Here is a 22,470-nt window from a genome sequence, read left to right as displayed (position 1 = left end):
TTATAGTGCAGTCAACAGCACATCAAGTCACCCTGCATGAACCTCTATGTAGCTGTAATAGCGGCGACGATTCGATTAATGTGCTGTTGACTGTACAAAAACTTTTAATGATGTAACTTTTATAGTGCAATTAATTGAATCGAGTAAAGAAGCTCACCATCAAAATTAAGAATGTAAAAAATATTTTTAAAGAAGTTTGTTTTTACTAATGATCTAATACTATCTTGACTTAATAATGGTTGTAATACCGGACAGCTATATCGGAGGTTCCGGGTTCGATCCTTGGTCAGGTCAAGAGGAATTTTTTTTGTTGACCTAACTCAAGATAAGATAAGATACAGTACGTTTATATCCCTGACGAGGTAGACAGAGCCGAGAGTTGTCGGCCACTTGGAGATATGTATGGCGGATGGCGGGGTTATCAGTAAATAAATAAATAAATAAATAAATAAATAAATAAATGAGGACAAACCACACATATTGAGCTAGCCCCAAAGTAAGTTCGAGACTTGTGTTATGGGATACTGACTCAACGATACTATATTTTATAACAAACACATATATAGATAAACATCCAAGACCCGGGCCAATCAGAAAAAGATCGTTTTCCATCATGACCTGACCGGGGATCGAACCCGGGACCTCTCGGTTCAGTGGCAAGAACTTTACCACTGCGCCACCGAGGTCGTCAAAGTAGAATTGATATTAAATAGTAAATTAGTATGTTAACAAATATGGGATCGTTGAGTTGGCATTCCAAAACACACTCCTAAAAAGGTGCCCTGTTAACATAAATGAGTGAATATTAAATTTATACTATTATTATAAAGAGGTTTGTGCGTTTGTGAGTTTGTATGTTTGAGGTGGGTAATCTCCGACACTACCGAACCGATTTGAAAAATTATTTCACTATTAGAAAGGTACATTATCCAAGATTGCAATAGGCTATATTTTATCTCAAAATTCCCACGGGAGCGAAGCCCCGGGCAACATCTAAACATTTATATGTTTGTAACGATTTTGTAGCCAAGTCAAATAAAATGGGAATTTCGAGTTTACAATTTAATTACTTGTTTAATCATGATTGAGAAAATATATAAATTGTGCTGATGTATTATATTCTTGGTTTTAAATCATAAACAGTTGCAGAGTATGAATATACATAAAAATAATGATTCAGCTACGTCTGATCATGAAGTGTAATTTTTTATGAACACATTAATTATACATTTACAAAAATGTAAAGTAAAACCATACGATGTTATTGAAACTTAAGCGTATACGTAAATCTGAAATTCAATAAGAAAAATTACACGCAGAAACTGATTCCAAACTTGAATTAAACGTATGTAAATAGAAAACTAAGGAATATAGCATATACTTACATAGGGTAACTGTAGGCTTAATAAAATCAATTAGGTACAACAATACGCACACACAACACTTTTTTTTACAATATTTTAACACAGTCCTTACACTATACATCTAAGTCCCGTTAGATAGTAGCAGCATATTGTGTCCCATCACTCTTTTTTAAAACACCGCACGTTGTCGAAAATTGGCGCCATCTTTTATTTTTTAAATTTAAAAAGATTTTCGCATTTAGAACACGCCTTGATTTTCGTATTTATTTTTTCTTTTATTTTTTATGAGGCGGAGGCTTGATGGCTGATCATGACTAGGGCGGTAAGAAAGATTATCGGCGCGCGCATTCTCTCGCCGCTAGCTTCAGTCGAATGCGCGGCGCATGTGTCCGACTTCAAGTGCAATGTGTGACCTCGTTTCGCTCGTATCGTAATGAATTATTTTCGAAATGGCAACGTACTGAAGATGCACGCATGTTTTATTGTTTTAGCTTCCATGAGGTTATGATGTGTACTTGTTTCACATGCAATGTTGGACATGACATTAATAAATTCCGGAAATATTTTTGATGTTATGTAAAAAGCTATCAACAATGCAGTCTAAAAAAATTAAACAGTATTACAGAGAACGCACAATTTTGTAGACATTTATCAATTTAAAACTTACTAGCTGTTGCCCAAAGGTCCACTTGCGGTGGCTTATCTTTAACCTCGGATCTGTATTTAAAATTGTATTTTCAAAATTTTATCACAGTGGCTGCTTAGCTATGAAAGATTGACAAATAGACTTTCGCATTTAAAATATTATACATTCTTTTGACTTCTATATTCCCATATATGTATATTTTAAATATATAATTAATATATTATTTCTATGCTTATTAACGCAACCAATGTACAAAAAACACTTGTAAAAAATTCAATGCTACGATCGGTTGTAGAGGGTCTACGAACCTCGCTACGCCGTAGCGATGCGCTACGAGCTACGAGCCCCGCGGGAGACCACAAAAACTGTTAACTTTCTGAATATTTCAGTAAAAGCTCCCCTCGTAAGCGACCCCCGAATGTGAGCTTTGTATTCACCCCTAAACGTAATTAATTTTAGTGCTTTTCAACCCTTATATGCATGATTTTATATACAAATATTTTTAATTTTTTATTTTATTTTTTAATTAGTGACATCAAAAGATTCGACAAAGAATGGCAAGAGAAACAAATATAACGATAGAAATATGTGGAGAATTTAGGGGAAGTTTTGCCCAGCAGTGGGAATTAAATAGCTAGGGAAAAATGCACTTGATTGTCTTTTGTACTTATTAAGATTATTGGATATCTCATTTCTGCAATTTCCCGGTTCCGTTCGGGTCTGTGACGTCGCGAAGCCTGTGGTCAGCGTAAAAAATAACCTTATTGTTACATGGATATAGATATCACGTCTTTATTCCTTACCGGTAGACAGAACCCGAAAACCATGTTTAGCTATGTCCCGAATTCTATTCCAGTGTCCTAGCTTAGCAATAAAAGTGACAATAAGAAGAGAATTAAAGTTCCACTCTCTCTCTCTCATCTGAGTGTATTCCCGGTTTCTTCATCAGCCGTTGAGCGTCGGAGCCCGCAGGGTTCACTTTCCTACATTTTCGTCTCCACTTCGCACGGATTTAAAAATTACACTAATTTTTTTTCAAAAAAGTCGACTAGAAGACTAGCACAAAATCTCTTTTACAAGACCTATTTCAAATCCGGAGAATATTGTCTCAATATCTGGCTATTACCAGTTGTGATCGGGGTTGTGAAGCCGCGAAGCCCGAGGTCAGAGCAAAAACCTTTGAAGATTCGGCTGTGATTTTACTATTGGCCGCCTGCCTAGCGTCGACCCCCACCTTGCGAATGCTATTGATGAATATCAGCTGCCTAAACAATAGTCCCTTAGTCGCCTCGTACTACATCCACGGGAAGGTATGAGTAGTAGATAAACGATATAAGTAGTCCTATTCCAGGGCGGAACCACACACCACAAATCCGCGAACGTTCATAAACGTTATTCAGACACAAAAGAACACATGACAAAGAGACGATAACGTCACGAGACGACACGTCGACGGGTCGACAAAGTTTTGTTCTGCGTTTATTTGTTACTGTTTTACATGTTTGCTTGTACTGGTGTACAATGCAATCATTACATATTATAAAACTAGCTGATGCCCGCGAATTTTTTCAACAATTTTTGGTAAGGAGTCAAAATTATTAGAGAAATTTAATTGTACAGACAAATGTAACTAAACTTATACGTAAGGCGTCTGTGTGTCCGATATGAACGCGATAAACTCAAAAACTACCGAATAGATTTTTATACGCTGTTCTTTCTTTCTTCTTGTTATATAATTTACAATGTTTATATAGCGGGTTCGCAGTACGCCTCACATGCCACTACTGTAATGAGATGGTACATCCATTTTTCGCTGTCCAAAACCAAAAAGCTGCTGAGCGTATAGGTCTAGCAGTACAGCGAGGAAATGCTGCCAGCATTCTGGGCACGTTGCCTCGGTGCGGCGCTTTCGAGGAGATTTTTATTCGTAACTTTTATGTTATTTTAATTTTAAATTAGAATTGGATGCGAACAATGTGAGCTTGTATTCATGTTAAATTTTGTACTTATTATACGTAAAACCAAAATGATATTGTATACAAGTCGTAAAGGCAAATTCGAACCTAGGACGTTCGCTCGCCACTCAAATTCGGGCGCCACTAATCACTGGACCACCAGCGCCGTCAGCGGACAGAGAAATGCTAAATGAAGTGTTCACGCGAATAGTTTAGATCGAAAACTTGAATTTGCGGCGACATTTAAGAGCTATAAACTATAAAGGCAGATGTAAAGTCGTTATCTATGTAATTGTCGTCGATAGTGTTGCTTTATATAGCGTGTTACCATTGCTCCGTCGTACTCCGTTGTTTACTATAGATTTTGTTATTGACGTGCGTTGTTATGCGACGGAATTTCATACAATTTCTATGTTCTTCCGCGTTGATAGTAGGAAATATTGTATAACGCATTTAGCGGGATCAACGGCAATTACTATGGTGCACCAACATATGTCAATAACATTTAAACGCTTCAAATTTCGTCTGTCTGTGCTGCACTCTCTTCTTCATAGTCATATTCCTCATGGCTGAGGGTCGTGGTTGTTACGTGGAATTAAACACACACAACAACTTTAGCATTATTAATGGAGTGGTTTGCCATTGCCTTCTCCATTTCACACACAAGTTAATAAGAATCAACCAGTGTGCAGGATTCCTCACGATGTTTTCCTACACCGGAAGCAAGTGGTGATCGATGAAAACTACTATAAGTGAGTCAGATTGGTATATAAACTCATGAGGCACGAGTAGGATACGAATCTGAAACCCTTCGATCCACTGGCGGGCGTCTTAACCATTACACCACCACCGCTTCTAAGCTTCACTACATAGTATAAAACAAAGTCGCTTCCCGCTGTCTTTCCTTATGTATGCTTAGATCTTTGAAACTACGCAACGGATTTGGGTACGGTTTCTTTAAATAGATAGAGATCCGAGAGGAAGGTTTATATGCATATAACGTGCATGATATTACACCCGTGCGGAGCCGGGGCGGGTCGCTAATAATAAAATAAACTTGAATACAATCTGACGTCAGCTTTAGCACACACTCTAAAATAAGACTAAAAAAGTGTTCCCTAATTTATTTAAATAAAGCTATGGTTAAAACGTATAGTTTAATATGCTTTTAGATATATCGACATCGATAATTGACGCCGTCACTATATCACGATGTCACCGCTAGCAGACTACATTTAAGTCGTCGCGACTGATTTAATTCCGTAATAAAAAGTTACTATGCAGTTGGTACAAATAAATAAATCTATTTTTATTAGTCTTAATAAATATTAATGTACATGAAAACTTTAGGTGACGGATATTTATATAAATGACTCTACACAGGTAAAGGTTCCATATGGACGAAATTTTTATATGTGTTTTTGTCAATAGTTTTTGAGTATCAGTGGCGTGTGGTGCCGCCCTAGAGTACTACTCCATATCCTGTAATGGAAGCCGTAGGAAGCGACTAAGGGACACAGCCTAGGCTGATAGGCAACAATAGCATTTCCAAGGAGAGTTGACGTCAGGCTACCGCCTGATTTTTACTAAATCACAGCCGAATCTTAAAAAAATTAAGGTTATTTTTACACTGACCCTGAGATGACAGCGAGTTTTTGAGTAGCAGTTTATAGAAATAGGCATAACTAAAAATCGATCGTAAGTTTTCGGGGTCGTTCATAAAATGAATAAATATATAGGGACAAATGACACAGATTGAGTTAGCCCCAAAGTAAGTTCGAAACTTGTGTAATGGGATACTGAAATAACGATACTATATTCTATAAGATATACATATATAGATAAACATCCAAGACCCGGGCCAATCTGAAAAATATCATTTTTCATATTGACATGACCGGGGATCGAATCCGGGACGTCCAGTGTAACATTCACTTATTACAAATTACTTGTTACGAATTTTATGACTTTGTCGTCCTTCTCCCAAATTAATAAATAAAAAAATTTATAATAAATATTCAGGTTAACAAGGATACAAAATGTTAGTAACAATTTTGACATAATTCTATGTTAGTAAACATTACGGCGATCCAGTCGCTTACGTAAACATTTGCACATCAAAATAGTGAATTCTTACTGGTTTTGGATCTTACAGTTGTGAGATTCCGCTCTCGCATGTCACATATTTTCAATTTGTCACTTTGAAATTAAAGCGGTGGTTGTCCAGTGGTTGAGACCGTTCGCCTGTGATCGACAGCTCCCAGGTTCAAAACCTACTCGTACCACATGAATTTTGTATACCGATCTGAGTCATATCTGCTTCTCTGATTTGCTTCCGGTGACGGAAAACATCGTGACGAAACCTGCACACTGGTTGACAGTTAAAGTTCACTAGTGTGCATTGTATGTGTAACTTGCCACTAGGCTCGGTAGGTAGGTGTAAAAGTTATGTCAGATGCCTTTAGTCATGTTGAACAAATTCTGACAACAGTGTTAACAATTAAAACACACGAAAAGAAGAACTTAAATTTGCAGCAATTCCGTAATTATTTCTATTATTAAATATGTTTTATCGTATAATTAGTTGTTCTATGTCAATGTTATGACTGAAGTTTCCATGAACTGGGGACATACTGGTCGTGAAAGCTGACTGTAAAAATAATATAAACATCCGTTTCGCAAATATGTGTCCCTGTATTTCTGGAGTTTATATAGTGAAAGAAACGCATTATAAAATTGGAATAAACTACATAATTGTATGGAATTATCACGTAACTAGCTGTTTTCCGAAGCTCCGTTCGCGGTAAAATGTATCGGGTTCATTTTTATTCACCCTTTCACTTTTTTTAAGACCTCTGTGGCTTAGTGGTCGATATCTGGAGGCCGTCCGCTATCTGGAGGTACTGGTTTCGATTTTCAGCGCGGGCAAATATATGCTTATGTCAAAACAGTAAAAAAAACTTGCTTAAAACTTTTTTTTACCTGATATATAAAATCGATTGGTTTACAAGATAACATGCCAATACAAACACATCACTCATGAAAATTGCCGCAGTCGTTACGCGAGACAAGTGGAATATTCCTGAAAGTATTTTTGTGTTAATTTTTAAACTAGTGAAATATTTGAGACCTATTTTGTATCCCGCAGCTGGGCATAGGCCACTATGGAGCAGGAGGAGGAACAGTTTGTTCATGACAGATGAGTCATGGATTGAACCGCTCCACAGTCACACGCAGCATTATTCGAGAATCTCCATTGAACTCTGTTTTGAAACAGCAATAAAATAAGTAAAAATACTCACCCAAAACTCGAATTATAATATCACATATTAAAACGAGTTTCACTGTGTTTCTTTTTCAAATAATTTTTTTACACTTTATCAAAAAATCGTACACACACCACCGCGTTCAGAAAAATAATGAAATAAAAAAACAATATTTGAATCACTATCGACAAAAATACAGACATCACTCACCTTTTAAAACTTCGTGCGTTGATTCAGAATATCCACCAAATTAAAGACATTCTTGTTCGTTCACTCACTTTACACTCTCTCACATATTTTTGATGTTTCGGCCGAGTAAGAAAAGGCATTAATTTAAATTTAGATAGTAAATTATTTTAAATTTAGAATGTGATCGGATCGGAAGTTTTCGATAAAAATAAAGCGGCGCGTGCCGGCGCGCGCGCTGCCGGCTTGTGTGTGATGCTGGTTACTGAGGGCCTCCCCTCAAAGTTGTCGATATCGATATACTAAAATTTTTTGGTCTTCTATTTTTTTTTCTGAGAAACCATAGTTAAGTATAGTTTAACTTTCATTGGTTAATATCATTTAATTTTTCCATGTTTAGATGCTTTACATTTCATAGTTATTTATTGTTAATTTAATGATGATCAAACATTCAGGTATTAGATTTATATTTATATATGTTTGCTTATAATGTTATGTAAGGTTTATTCTTATTTTATTTTTCAGTTTTCTCACAAACAGTCCGGCGCTACTTGAGTTTGCGCCCGACTTTTTTGATAAGACACTAGGAAAATCCTGCTTGTACATCAACTATATTATAACTAGCTGCGCCCCGGGGCATCGCTCCCTTGGGAATTTTGGAATAAAATGTATCCTATGTGATATTTCAGGTTAAATTCTACTCGTGTAACAAATTTCAAAACAAATCCGTGCAGTAGATTTTGTGTGAAAATGCAACAAACATACACATGTGCATACATCCTCATAAACCTTCGCATTTATAATATTAGTAGGAAGGATTATCGATGTGTCAGAGTCGAATGATGTATCGATATTATACATCAATACTATATCCTAGATTTGTAAATTTATCGACATCAGTTCAATCGACGCTCACACGTCGATAACTGGCCATCACTAGGCGCGAGGCAAGATTTACATCAACTCGATATCGCACAGTTTAATATAAATAAAGCACACGTTGAACCCGGTGCATCAAACACACAAATATGATGCAACGCTGTTTTGCTGTGAGTTCACCACCTTGAGATTTTTAAACATGAAGTTAATTTTGGTTTTTACCGGTTCCTCCCTGAGCAGCACGGCGTCGAAGCCCAAGGTCCGCTTTCCTTCTTATCCATACATTTGATTTGGCGCTAGTTTTACGACCTGCCTGACGTGAACCGTCATTGGAAATGCTTGGTTGCCAATCACCACTCTCTCTGTCATATTCGCGTATTCCCAGTTGCATTATATAGACTGTGAAGCCGTCAGCATAAAAGATAAGCGTTAAAATTCTTCAGATCTGGCTGTGATTTCGCAACCGCCTGCCTGCCGACCCTCAGTGAATGTTGCCTATTGACTGCCTACACCCACATTATAACCATAACACATTATAGCTTTGACAGTAGATGAGGCATTATGCCCCTTGGTCGCCTCATAAGCCATCCACGCGGGGATACGGAGTGATCCTATTCCAGGATCCAACGGAACCATACACCATATTTTCAAAGTCAGAGTTAAAATCATTTATTGCAAAATCTGTGTTTGTATATGTACATACATACAAGAATGGTAAATATTAAGCAAGAGTTTTAACAGATTGCCCTTTCAGGCATGCAATATTTTTCATTAACAAAATTATCAATATAAGTATTATCTTAATTTTGATAAAATAACATTTATATATATACCATAAGAATGGTTTTTAAATCTTAGAGTTTTTTTATTGTTTTTTTAGTATCATTATCATAATACTCATTTACTCGTATATCATAGAATACTTGTAAGAAGAGAGAAGTGTAAAAGCTATTTTTATAGTTTCTGTTTAAATTGTTGGCAATTAGAAATAGATTTAATATTTATTGGTAGATGGTTAAAAACTTTGATGCCATGAATAAATGCACTTTTCTTTTCACACCATGCTTCTAAAATCTACTGTTACAAGAGGCTAATTAATGATGCGTACAACTTTGGTTTGTACCAATGTTAATAGGAATAATAGTAATATAAATGCTTCTTATTATGTTTAAGATGTTGTGGAGAACGCCGCTTGGTTGACCGGTTGGTTAAGACGTACGTCTGTGGATCGACAGGTCCCACATTCGGATCCTACTCGTGCCACAAGACTTTGTATACCAATCCAACTCATGTATACTCATGTAGTTTTCATCGACCATCGACAACTACTCGCTACGCTCCCAGTAATGGTAACATCGTGAGAACACGGCACACTGGTTGATTATTAACTTCTGTGTGAAATCGAGATGGCAATGGCAAAACCACTCCATTAATAACGCCAAAAAAGTTGTTATGTGTATTTCATTCCACATGATGACCACGACCTTCACCCATGGGGAAATACGAATATGAAGAGAGAGCACATCTTATGTTTTTTTCGCTTCCAGACTAACATAGAAGACAAATAAATAGGCAAAGAAATCAGAAATTGCTAACTAGCACGCGCCAGCTCTCGTAAAAACTGTGCGTGAAATCATTGCGATCAATAATAGTAAAATTGCAATAAAACGACCCGCTAGCACTTGATCTGCGTTCACGAAACGTTAGGGCCGGTGTACACAAGTCGTATTATTTTTAACCTGTTGTATGTGTCCCACTGCTGGGCAAAGGCGTGTAAGGCTCAAGTAGAACTGGGCTGGGCATGCCGAATGCCGCCAGATATATGGGCACAGATCACCACAATTTAGGTTCCCGAAGGGCGCACGCGTCGAGGTAGACCACGAACAAGATGGCAGGACGATCTAGACATATTTCAACGTGGTTGACAACAAACAGCTCTAGCTCAAGACAGAAACCTATGAAAAACAAATCGTATTGCCAATTTTAAAAAAGCTTTAGCAGCTACAGTCTCTATTTTAACTTCGCGTGTCTGAAGATATGCATCATATGGAGTAGTTCTATTCTAGGGCGGAACCACAAGATCCAAATCACACGCCGGTGAAATCCCCTAATTGAAGTCAACATAGCACTATGTTCCCCTCGTATAAGCCCTTTTGTCACCAGTGATAAAGTTCAGTCGTGGAGAGATTTCTTTAAAAACAACTTCTGGCACTGGGTCCCAGACCATTTAGGTATATATTCATTTTATAGATATAAAAATATATTAATAATCTTGGAATGTCCTATTCTAAAAGTGGTATAAATAGTACAGTTCTTCGGCAACGTCCCAAAATATATAAAGAGAGAAACATGCCAGTATGTATGTTGATGACCATAGAAAATCAATTTTCTCCACATACTTAGTTAGCGGACAGAAATAGGTAAATGTTGCAGGTATTTATCTCTGGTCTGAGCGTTTTCCCGGTTTCTACCACCGCCATTGAGTGTCGGAGCCCAAGGTCCACTTAATCACTTTAAGTTACATAATAGATAAACTGTTCAGCCTTCAGTTCTTTTTTAGCGTATGAGAGGATGCCGGAAAATCGAGGTTGTTACATTCTTAAATGTTTAATTTGGTTTTTTATACTTAAAACTTTGATTACAAAGAAATAGAGAAGTAGTTATTGCAACAGCGGACTTATCCCATGATATCTTCCAATGTATGCTATGCCTTAGTAACAGTGTTTATGAGATCCGGTTAAATATAACACACACGTGATCATTCTCAATCGTAACATTACTGCTCTTGTGCCAGTGCCTTTACCTACCCGTGAACCCGTCTCAAATAATACAGTATGTTACAAAAACGATACGAAACGATAATTTTGGTATTTTATGCAACGTTCCATGCCAGGTATATAAGTACCTATTATCCTGAATCTGATATCGTATGTACTTATATAGATATACACATATATATATAACATTTAGGTACACAAATTTACAAATTCGCAGCATCATTTATTTAAAAACTTTTGCTGTTCCAATATGAATTATGTTATTTAATTTTTTTGTGAATAATAAATCTTCTTTTACAAACTACGTGATAGACGTAATATTGGAATGGAAGGTGGCATTTTATAGGAAATATACGACCTGTGTATACGACTCACAAAACCTGATAAAGACTGTTATACAAACTTCTTCAAATGATTACAAAGAGATCAAAGGTACGTAATTAGAGGATGAAAATTCCTCACGTCATCGGTATAATTTTCTGTCATAAATTTCAAATATGTTCCATTAGACATGTCAGTCAAAATTTCTGTTTAGTAAAACTTTACAAAAATAAAATTATTTAACAAAAAAATATTGTAAATTCCCCAAGGAAATCGATAAGGTAAGCATCAGGCCGTAAGGGTGTGGTGTTGTTTTTTTGTTAGTTTGTGTCATTGGTATTTCTAGCAGCCATTAAAAGAAGAATTTGTTTAGACGTATGTATCAATGGTTATACAGAAATCCCAATGAAACAGCTGTAGTTAGTAAAAGGAATTTGACCCCAACCAAACCAAAAAGTGTTGAACATATTATTAGAAATTGAACACTAAGATTGGGTGCAACACCTTTATTATTCGCGACATTTTCACCCGATCTTTAAGATCGTTCAGCGATATAGCTACGTTATATTTAACATACAGAATAACAATGGTTATTCTGTACTATGAGAACAGTTAGGTAGGGATATTTTTTACAGGATCCCCCAGACGCCATGGTTAGGCTTTGACCATGGGTCTATCCCATAGCACCTCCTGGTTGATCCTCACTGCCCTGGTCCTACTCATTGGCCACGTGACCGGCTGCACGAAGAAAGTGTACATAGCTTGCAGAACGCCCAACCCTTGCAAAAAGTAATCAAGGTTGGTATTTTTCTTCAGCTTTTATATTCTTTTTTCTTTTCCCGTAGTTCCTTTGATTGACATTGTTTTAGAAGTCTCTTAGAAGTGCACGTTAGAAAAGGTTGGTGCACTAGATTTATGCTGCATGTTTATTGATCGAGCGAGCGGCAACTTGGGGCAAAAATAGATAATTTTTTTTTATGTATGTAGGCTTGTAACGCGATAACTTTCGAACCGCTGCTTTTATTTTTATGAATTTTGAAAGGTATGTAGGATCTGTCAATAGAGTTTTTAATTTCGTGGAGCAACCAAATCTGAAGTAGTTTTTGAAATATTTAGTTATTGTGTTCGCGAGGTCTATGTTCGTGACGAAGAACTAGTACAGTACATGTCATATTTTAGCAGATCGTTTTTCTTGTCCGCTTCATACTCATAGTCAGGTCTACATGCCGTGAAGCAACCTTTATGCCTTGTGGCAATGTGATTAAATAGCGGCAGAGCCTAAGATGTAAGTGATGAAATAATGCGGCCGAACTGATCTTTCCCCCGCGCTTTATTTGACCAGCATGGTCGCAAAACACTAAATTCATTCATTTAATATTATTAGATTGTGATTAATATAAATTTTCTGATTTAGGTTCACAATGGCCAAAGTCGATTTCAGCCGCCTCTACAGCTTCCTGTTCATTCTCCTCTCAGTATTTGTCTCCTACGCTGCCAGCTGCTGCTGCAGAAAGAAAATTCCTTGCAAGGGTAGTGCCCCTTGCAGAAGAGGGCCCTACAGGCGCTGATCAAACAAAGACTGTAAAGAAGAGACCCCTCGCAAAGACAGCAGGTGACAAAGTGAAATAAAAGTCGGCAAAGTAACCATTGACCATACAGATATGATGAGGAAAGATGAAGTCGGCAAGTTACTTTTGACATAATGCAACTTAGAATTAACTGATTTTGAGAAATTTACTTTTTGTTATGTACTTGCTCCAAATGTTATAGAAACAATGTAACTAGATTAAAATATTTTCAATCACACATTTTGTTTTATTTTTTGTTTTAGTTAGTTCTCAAGCGAAAAGTTTTGGTTTGGGTCCAATTCCACCTATATTTGTTAGATGTTCGTATTTTGTTTTGTGTAGTTAGTATTTTTTTTATTCGCTCCGGTGGATGACTCAAATCATTATTTTTCGGTTGCAGGGCTGACGAACGAAAAAATGAACGAACCAAATTCAAATAATCAGAGTTAGAGAGGGAAGACTGTTATTACTGTAGGTGAGTTGGAATACACTTGCCACATTAGGACTATCGTGCTAATATGACCCAAATAGCAAAAATTACTAATCTGTTCAGAGTTGCTGTGCTTCATAAAGTGTAGCCACTTATCGCGCAGGGTTATTATAAGGTTCGTAAACTACATCATAGCCCACATTGAATCCATAATTCCATACCAATTAATTATGATGATAGTGTGTTGGTTTGTCCTTCTTACACGTCAGGACGGAGCGTGGCATTCAGGTGATTTGTGGATAGTTGGTGAGCTGGAGAATACTACTTTCGTCTGCGGATTACTTACACCTAGTTTTATTATCATTGCTGACCTCAAGAAAAAGAAAGTATTAATGCTTTTCAGACCAACTACGTCATCATCAACACGAGTTGGTCGGAATGTCAATAAATTTCTCTGAATATGTATGTCTTAAATTGGCTAAGTATTCCAATAAACTATGGTATAGTAATTGATCGAGCGAGCGAAGCGACCTATGTTTGTAACGGGGATAACTTTCGAACCGTTGGTTTGATTTTGATGAAATTTAAAAGGTATGTAGGATTTGCCGATGGAATTTTTAAGTTTGTGGCGCATCAAAATCTTTCTAGTTCTTTTTTGAAATATTCACAATTTTATAGACTCGTCAAAAGTTTTTTGTGTTCGCGAGGTCTAATTTCGCGCCGAACAACTAGATATGCTAAATTGAAAGATTCAGCGCTCACATTATTTTACAAAACTCTTAGTAACGTAGAGATAAATGTCTGGCCACGCCACTTCCACCAAGTCCTGGTAGAAGGGTCAAACCTAAGAAGAGCTGGCTTGATGTCGTCAAAAATTATAAACGTGCCAATCGTCTCACAACTAAGGATGCCCTAAACCGAGCGAAGTGGAGAAGAAATCAAATATACATACACACATACAACCTCACAAACTTTCACATATTTCGCTTATAATATTAGTAGGATATGGCCAATGGTTACTGTTACGTATTTTCCCCCTCTCATCTTTATTCGGGGCTGTAACGCGAACGTCCACGAAGTCCCAAAGTTAGCATAAAAATAAAATTTTGAAAATCAGGCTGTGATTTTTCAATCGGTCGCTTGATGTTAACCCTCCTTAAGAATGATTTTGCCTATCGGCTTTCTTATACCTTACAGAACACCGTATAATGTCAGTTTGGTATTGGTTTATGGTGGCTTTGGTGGTGGCCGCGGAGCTGGTTCAGGTCGCCTTAGGCTGCAGTAAGAAGATTGTGTGTGGCCCAAAGAATCCACCTTGCAAGGCGAATTGACCACGTGAGTGAATCATTCTAGTTGCTCTCTATGCGCTACGACACTGCTCCCACTCGATAAAATGATTCATTGTAAAATGAACTTTATCGAGCGTCTCCTTGTAGATTATTTTACATTGACAACTTTGCTGACTTCTGGTGGCTGGCTTATAACTCTCATTTGGTCAATGTACAGTATGTCTACACAGCCCAAAGCCCAGAACGAGAGAGAGGAAACGGAAACACACACGTCGGAAATAGGCCGGCGACACATACTGCCATAGAGAAGGGAGTCAGCTGCCTTCTAACGGTATCGAGCAGGCAGTATACTCCCCGACGTTGCGGAAGGCGCTGGTGTGCCGTTTAGATTATATATTTATGTTTTTTGCAAAACATTACAGAGTAGGATCTTACAATAGTAAAACTTGATGCTATAAACATTCAGTCTACTAATTCAGCTTTGGGGTAACGTGAGAATTATGTTGTAGGTGTTGCAAACTAGGATAAATTTTGCCGCAGAACTTTGCACCAGGGCCTATGGTACCAAGTATTCTTATCTTCAGCATCTTTTCAGAAGCTGTCGTCAGGTGATGGAAACAGAACTCGTGCAAGAAGTTGTGGTGCTTCTGTTTACGTTACTACTCTCGTACATCGAGTCCTGTTTCGCTTGCAGTTCTACCAAGTACATCACGTGCAACGAAGACCCCAATTGCAAGAAAGAGAAACCAAAGAAGTGACGGTGACTTCCTTTTCTACATTTATCACTTTGTACGTGAAACTCTCTTGTTTTTGGACGACGTAGGGTTGACTGATGGCTGATAGCAAATTTTTGAAGATTCTGTGCTGTGATTTTGTATTATGCCGACTGCTTGACGTCAACGCTCAACAAGAATGCTGTTGTTTCCTACCAGCTGTTAAGGCTTATCTCTTAGTTACCTCGTACGAGTGAAGTGGTCCTATTCAAACGGGCGGACAGGCGGGACCCGGGCCATACGCCCTGGTCTAGTACATCATTAGGTACACTGTGATATTCGGAAGTCGACGTCACAAAGGAAAGCGAAAGATAGCGAAACGATGTTTATGCTTTCCGAAGAGATTTGGTCTCCCGTTGCTTTGATATAACACGGAATAGTGGAAGAAAATTTGGGACCTTTACCCAGCTGTAAAATACTAACCAGGTTTTCCTCTATTACAGCTAATCACAATGATTATACTCAACGAATTCGTTCTCCTGTTCCTGCATATAGCAGTCTCTATATACAACATAAATATTTCCAAAGGAAAACCAAAAATAATAAGTAGTCGTCACCGTTATCCGCTGACCAAAATAATTTGCAATGAACAAGCCGTCGAAAAACTGTTTTGAAACAATAAAGTTCTAAACTTTCTCAGTCAACGTTTTTGAAAGCAAAAGGTATCTATAACACGGTAATATCAACTCTGGACTTCGCTTGGATGTGGGAGCCTACGAGCCGTGTGGAGCCCGTCCTCATAATCATTTATTTCATTACAACACATTTGTACTACCGCATTAAAACCATCATTTTCTTCGACACCTTCATTCAATAGGGTGTCGACTAGGCGTAGCAGATTTATGAGGACCATTAAGATGCCACCGATACAGGATTATCTGTGGCATCATTCAGGTTCTCCAGCGTGCGGGTAGCTGGACACGAAGGGCAAGACAGTATGTGTACCATACTATAGTTTGTGGGAAGGTGCCACACAGACAAGCAGTTTCCGAGCTACAACTCATGTGAAAGCCCGTGTTCCCGTTTCACTGCACGCGCAAGTCTTATTGCTTCAGTACGATTAGCAGACGCTGATTCATGTCGTTATATTTTTGTTTTGCAAATCGTAAAAATAGACGTGACTACGTCGACGCCAGGTCCAGAGTTGATGTGGCCAAGTAGTGACCAATATTTATTAAAGGTTATTTTGTTCATTGATCTCAATTTTAAATGCCTCAAGTGTTAGAGAAGCATTTGCTACGAACATTCCACTCCCAGTTTTCAGATCAAACTCAGTCATCGAAACTTTCGCAGTCTTACGCATCCAACCAACAGTCATATAGCGGCGTTGTTGTCGCCACTTCACAATCCCACCACTAATCAGCGGTAGATGCGCATGACTGAAAGGTTTCCCGAGTTCCAATTGAAAATTCGTACTCCTGATATTTTTTCCAGTATGAGGTTCAAACAATTCCTCCTGATCATGCTGACCTTACTCCAGGCGACGTTGTCCTGTAGGGCCAGACTAGCTAGGAAGAACAGGAATTACTCCAGAGGTGGTCCCTGCCGGCCCTGCGGCGAAGGGTCCTGCGCTATCAACAAGCACAGTCCTTATCTGAGGGATCTGAAGAAGTAACCTTGCTGTCATACCCTCGACGGGTAAGCAGGATAAGGCATCTTGTCATTAAGCCGTGAAAAATACGGTGCCGTTGTGACCCGGTTGTCAGCTATATGGATCATTATGGTAGCTTGATCACGGAATAAGCTTAGTCTATAGTTATATGTTAATGGTTAATTGCAAGTGGTAAAACGTTTATGTGGAAAAAAGACCTAAAGATCCAAATTTTATCATTTGCTTTTAGACGATGACAGACATAAAAATATCGAATATCATTGTTTCGCTTTTACTTTTCATCAAGGTGTGATTGTGACGTCAGGTGGAGTAAGGTCAGCCTGGAGATGAATATTATAGTTACATAGTATACACATAGTATATGTATAATTTAAACCAGCAAACCAAGTTGGGAACCAACGTCTATGCTGATTGCCAGCTCTGGCAGTAGGAACAAATCCAAGAAGTGCTGGCTCGATATCGCCGGATGGATAATGAAGAATGATATGCCTGTGGTCTGGTTTGACAACTAAGGATGCCGACGACCGCAGACAAATAATAATCATGTTTATTGACAATGCGTCCAATCGATGTATTTTGTTTTGTCTTGTGTTATTGGATAACTCTGAAAGCTTTCATCGGACTGCATACCCAGTTTCTTTGTTAGCAATAAAAACCAGGGTTAGCTTTCCTATTCTTTTCCGCATGATCTTCGGTATCATTAATTATCAGACAATTGGCACACATATCGTCCCAACGTAGCTAGGTACCATTTGGTGAAATTCCTCTAACATACCATACTTTTTAAGATATGACATTAGCTTCTTCCATCTTTTCCAGCATGCGTCTCAGACGTTTTCTCTTAATCTTCTTCTTGATCGCGCTGACCATTCTCCACGCTGTGATTGCCTGCAAAAGTAAATGCTGCAGGGGCAAAGGTAAAAGTGGTAGAGGCAAAGGTAAAAGTGGCAAGCCCATGAAAGAGCCCCTCCGTCCGAATGATCCCACACAATGCGAGTCCAAAGCGTGCCCTATCTACAAACACACGTGTGCACTGAAGCCTGACCAGAGAGTAAGAGTTATCATGGTGAGTACTTTCGTCATCTCGTAGGTATTTTTCATCATTGGAATCTCTGTCCCTGTTGCATAGATCATGATCACTGAATGATAAAGGTATCCTCACGATGTTTTCCTTCACCGAAATCACGTATTGTCTGGTAATATCCAATGCGGTTCGCATTGGACATTGGACATTTATAATTTGTCATTAGCATTGTAAATCCTGTATAGTCTATGAAAACAAAGTCAAAGTGGTATGCAAACTCATATGACACGAATAGAACATATACTTTGGATATTATATTTGTAGCGCCGTTAATTTAACTTAGTGGCAACTTAAGGGGCGTTCAAGTATAATTACGATACTTTGTTATTTCAGACACCGCGCGAATTGTAAGGGAAATACAAGAAATCGTGGCTTTTGAAAATATCTACAGAACTACAAAATATTAATGTAAGAAATATTACGTTATAAATTTATCAGCTGAATATGTAGATGCGCAGCGTGTAGTTATTTATACTTATGCGAATATAAAAGTAATCAAGCAGTTTTCTATTGTTACAAGTGTTAGTCATTTAACTTGAACGCCTTATTCTATATGACAGTAGTTTGTAGCTTTGAAAAATTACTATATACCTAATGTTAAACTTGACGTTAAAAAATGCCTGTGAAGGTTTTATTTCTGAATAAATGATCTTCAGCAAAGCTTTTATCATAGTTAAGTTCCTACTTATAAATCAAGTATCTACAGAATTCAAGTAAGGTTCAGGCACCACTGCGCTCCGTGGTCCTACATTGCGTTAAACAACGCAGAAATTGTGTCGACGTACATCAGTGTCAAAACCCGTGTAAAACAATGGAGCGATAACGCGCAGCGTCGTCGCAACGCAGGACGACAGGGCAAGGGACCGCGGCCTTATGGATATCTTTTTTCAGGGATTCAAATTCCCAATGTAATCACAAATCAAATTGCAAATATTTTCGAGAAGACTATTGGCCGATATGAAATTAATAATTCAAATTATATTTCGGATTTTATATTAATTATTTAGGTAAGAAAATTTGAAATTAAAAACCTACATTCAATATCATATCTTATTCATCGTTTGTCTTCCCAAAAACTCCTCTCATGTAGCGGTTTCACGTTTCTTCCTCAGAACGCACTGCGTCGGAGCTCAGAGTCCCCTTTCATACCGTCATTCACCACCTCGCTTGACAACGTCAAATCAGTTTAAGATACCCTTTTTTCCCTAAGTAACTTGTCCTTCCGCAGAATTTTTCACCAATCAAAATGCTGACACAACTGATCGTGTTCCTGCTGCAACTGATGGAGCTCGTGGCACAAGCGGCCTGTTGCGGCATCAAGAGACGAATTCCGGAGCACCTCAAACCTTGCGTTTACAAGGAGCCTATCATTGAAGCTATGTGGCCTAAAAAGGTTGGAAGCAGCCTTCTGAAACGTCATGAAACATGAGACACGTAGCACGTCATTGCGTCCACACTTTCTCTACTTTTTTTACACAATGAGTACAATGGGAAAAACAAATATGTTGTCTCTTTTGGGTCTCTATCTATAAGCATAAACATTTAAGCCATGACGTAACACAGCATACTGTACTATGGCATAATGATTTTTAAGCATAACGTTCTTACGCATAACAATTTGAACCATAACTCACCTAACCCAACCTAAAAGTTAATTATGCCACATTTACCCGTATGCCACAATTATGCCTTAGACCTATTTTATAACATATAGCTATCATACATTTTATAATATATAGTATCGTTGAGTTAGTATCCCATAACACAAGCCTAGAACTTGTTTTTGGGGTTAGCTCAATTTGTGTATGATTTGTCCTAATATATTTATTTATGATGCCAAAAAATTGTATGACAGGGAACAATATTACAAAATAGTTTATGCGATAAAAAGTGGCCCCGTCTCTTTTCCCATATATCTACGTGCGTACGTACGTGGTACGTGTTTGTGTTCCGTGGTGGCCTTATGAGGTAGACTGGTGTATTTGTATAAAAAACAATATTGTGTTCTCTGTTGAAAGTTTAAATGGATATGTTACTGTAAAAGCCCGTATATAGGTAAATCTTGGGTTTTTTCAGAAAATCTTAGGATTTACCGGCATGGGTTGGTAAATGTAAGGATTTATAAATAATTGACGATTTTTTCGGGCTTTTGCCATTAGAATTTAGTATATGCTAGGTTTTGCTACTGACGCCTGATAAATGTTGGTTTTGGGAATAAACCAATGAGTAATTCTTATTAATCATTTATTTTCAGTCAAAACCTTACATATTTTTATGAAGGTATCATAATTATTAGAGTAATTAATTAATTAAGTAATTAGTCAAATCCTTACCTATTTTAAATTATTTTTATTTGGTGAGTATTTGTTATTTATAAATGTTTTTAACTTTTAAAGGTAATATATCTTAAAGGTAAGGTATAACCTTTAAAATACTTCTTAAATTAATTCTAATATTAAAAAATAATAAAAATAAAATTATTTTCTCAATATTTACCGTGCCTTTGATGGAAATCTTAAGATTTACCAAGTGAATGGTAGTAAAAGTTTGAATCGCAAAATTGTTCGGACTTTTACCATTAAGAGTTGGTAAATCTTAGGTTTTACTGGAATATATTAAGATTTACCGTAGTTCGTGCTTTTACAGTAACAGATACATATAGTTAAAAGTACAGAGAAGCACATAAGAAGTACCTTTCATCCTCGAAAAAAGTACGTGTTCCGTCCTGTTCACCACCTTCTCTTTGTTGTCAATATGCTGTTTAACCTAGTTCGATTTCGATGAAATTTGGTGAAAGGGTAGATTGGCACATAGTGCTTTTATCCAGAAATCCAACTGAGAGCCTCAGTTGATGAAATGTATTTTTATTTTCAGCCAAAAACTTCGTTCTCGTAAAATTTTATTCTACAATTTGCAGTGCAGTCAATAATAAAGTTTTGGTAAGTAATCAACACAACTTACCTCTATAACGCAAGTATAAATTAACGGCAACTATAGATGACACTCAATCCAAAGCCCGAGTGAAAAATACTGACACATATGGTCGACGATCTATTTAAGGTCAGAGCATATTGACAGTTTAACGAACAGCGCGTGAAGAGAAGTGCTCTTTTGTGTATGGAATTTTGACGGTTGCGTAGACGCGTGTGTTGCATTTCCATTTTAAAAAAATGCACGCGTTCTCAGTATCACTGGTCTTCATAGGGAACGTGATTTTCCCAATACAATGTATTTATAATTGTGCTCACCTTAGGGTAAAAATAAATGTTTGCGATCTGAAATAAACTATTTTTTATATAAGGTATAAATATAATAGATATAGAATAAAATTTCAAAAACTAATCTTTACGGCTTTCTTCAACAGACAACAGTGAGAATGTGGAAGAAACTCTTATTGTTGTTTTTCCAAATCATTGGGCTGGCCGTGCAGGTTCAGTGTTGCAGACACCGATTGTCACAGCAAGCGCCTTGCCCTTACCACGGACCTATCATTGAAATTATTTACGATAAGGTATAGTAACTCTATATTTTATCTTCGCGTGTTCCTGGTTGTCTATTGGTGGACGCCGGGGTTCAGGTAAAAAATAAGCCTTTAAATTTTGAAGATTTGGCGCTGATTTTATGACCGGCCGCCTGCTTGATGTCATTGCGTCACACACACATGTCATTCCCTCTTTGGGAATATGGTTGTTACCTATCAGATATCAAGGCTTTGGATCACTTAATTGCCTCGTACGACGTCCACAAGATCAGGATGCAGACACAAAAGAAAGAGAAACAGGACAACCTTCTTCTTCTATTAAATATGCGCATCCCTTTGTTCTTCCTGCAGCAGGAGCGATGTGTGTTAATTTTACAACTTTTTTAACTTTTTACATAAGTAGTATAAACAACGCATCTATCAATCAATATAACTTATTTTGGTTTCAGAAAAAGAAGCGCATTTTCCAACCGTAACGACTGTTTTGAAATCAGTTTAATATGGTTTCCTTTTGGTAAACAATAAAAATGTTTTAGATATACATAAAATCATTTTATTTTTAACTACCGTGAATATATAGTGTCGGATATCTATCCTCATAAAACTAACAACAAACAGCGCTTGTTCTACGAATTTTGATACAACATTCAATTTCGTACATAACAAAAAATTATCATTTCGATTTTATAATACAAGTCCGTACTGCGCAAACCAACGCCAACGAATGCTTCTATCTCTTTTTAGCATTATAATTTTAAAAAAGATAGCAACATGCTTTCGTTGGCCCACTGTGGACACAGCGTAAGACTGATTTTTATTACATAAATTGAGAGAATAAA

General features: G+C 37.4%; 2 protein-coding genes across 23 annotated transcripts in view; one reads left to right on the top strand and one right to left on the bottom strand.

Annotated features, from left to right (window-relative positions):
- Nucleotides 1-7,664, bottom strand: part of LOC128680199 (muscle calcium channel subunit alpha-1-like) — a 60,865-nt gene extending 53,201 nt beyond the window's left edge. For 6 of the 15 annotated variants that reach the window (XM_053763147.2, XM_053763145.2, XM_053763146.2 and 3 more), the window contains exon 1: nt 1,386-1,747. The gene's annotated coding sequence lies outside the window, so the exon portion shown is untranslated. Of the gene's footprint in view, nt 1-1,385; nt 1,749-7,441 lie in introns of those variants that run through there. The other 9 variants (XR_010370221.1, XM_053763150.2, XM_053763151.2 and 6 more) reach the window with 3 other exon arrangements.
- A 3,870-nt stretch (nt 7,665-11,534) lies between these two features.
- Nucleotides 11,535-22,172, top strand: LOC128680257 (uncharacterized). Of its 8 annotated transcripts, XR_008405832.2 has the most exons (12): nt 11,540-11,675; nt 13,363-13,437; nt 14,590-14,727; nt 15,277-15,470; nt 15,898-16,116; nt 17,886-18,132; nt 18,484-18,558; nt 19,042-19,157; nt 19,379-19,543; nt 21,025-21,089; nt 21,515-21,661; nt 22,081-22,172. XR_008405832.2 is itself a non-coding variant. In XM_064436783.1 (10 exons), the coding sequence occupies exons 7-9, from the start codon at nt 17,887-17,889 to the stop codon at nt 21,043-21,045; spliced, it is 432 nt and encodes a 143-aa protein (XP_064292853.1). In that variant the 5' UTR covers nt 11,536-11,675; nt 13,363-13,437; nt 14,590-14,727; nt 15,277-15,470; nt 15,898-16,116; nt 16,889-17,092; nt 17,886; the 3' UTR covers nt 21,046-21,089; nt 21,515-21,661. The 8 variants fall into 8 exon arrangements, 4 of the variants coding, with proteins under 4 accessions (XP_064292853.1, XP_064292855.1, XP_064292854.1 ...); XR_010370226.1 differs by lacking the exon at nt 19,042-19,157 and having other exon boundaries at nt 11,535-11,675; XR_008405835.2 differs by lacking the exon at nt 18,484-18,558.
- The last annotated feature ends 298 nt before the right edge of the window (nt 22,173-22,470 follow it).

Source organism: Plodia interpunctella, chromosome 23, assembly GCF_027563975.2.
Source record: "Plodia interpunctella isolate USDA-ARS_2022_Savannah chromosome 23, ilPloInte3.2, whole genome shotgun sequence".
Lineage (NCBI taxonomy): Eukaryota > Metazoa > Arthropoda > Insecta > Lepidoptera > Pyralidae > Plodia > Plodia interpunctella.
This window is presented reverse-complemented; position numbering and strand designations above follow the sequence as displayed.

What these genes read in the sequence shown, in the direction of transcription:
- LOC128680257 (XM_064436783.1), top strand. Translation starts at nt 17,887, where the DNA reads ATGCGTCTCAGACGTTTTCTCTTAATCTTCTTCTTGATCGCGCTGACC. An exon ending in AGAGAGTAAGAGTTATCATG is followed by an intron (nt 18,133 to 19,378) that starts GTGAGTACTTTC and finishes GTCCTTCCGCAG; the next exon opens with AATTTTTCACCAATCAAAAT. An exon ending in AAGCTATGTGGCCTAAAAAG is followed by an intron (nt 19,544 to 21,024) that starts GTTGGAAGCAGC and finishes TTTTATTTTCAG; the next exon opens with CCAAAAACTTCGTTCTCGTA.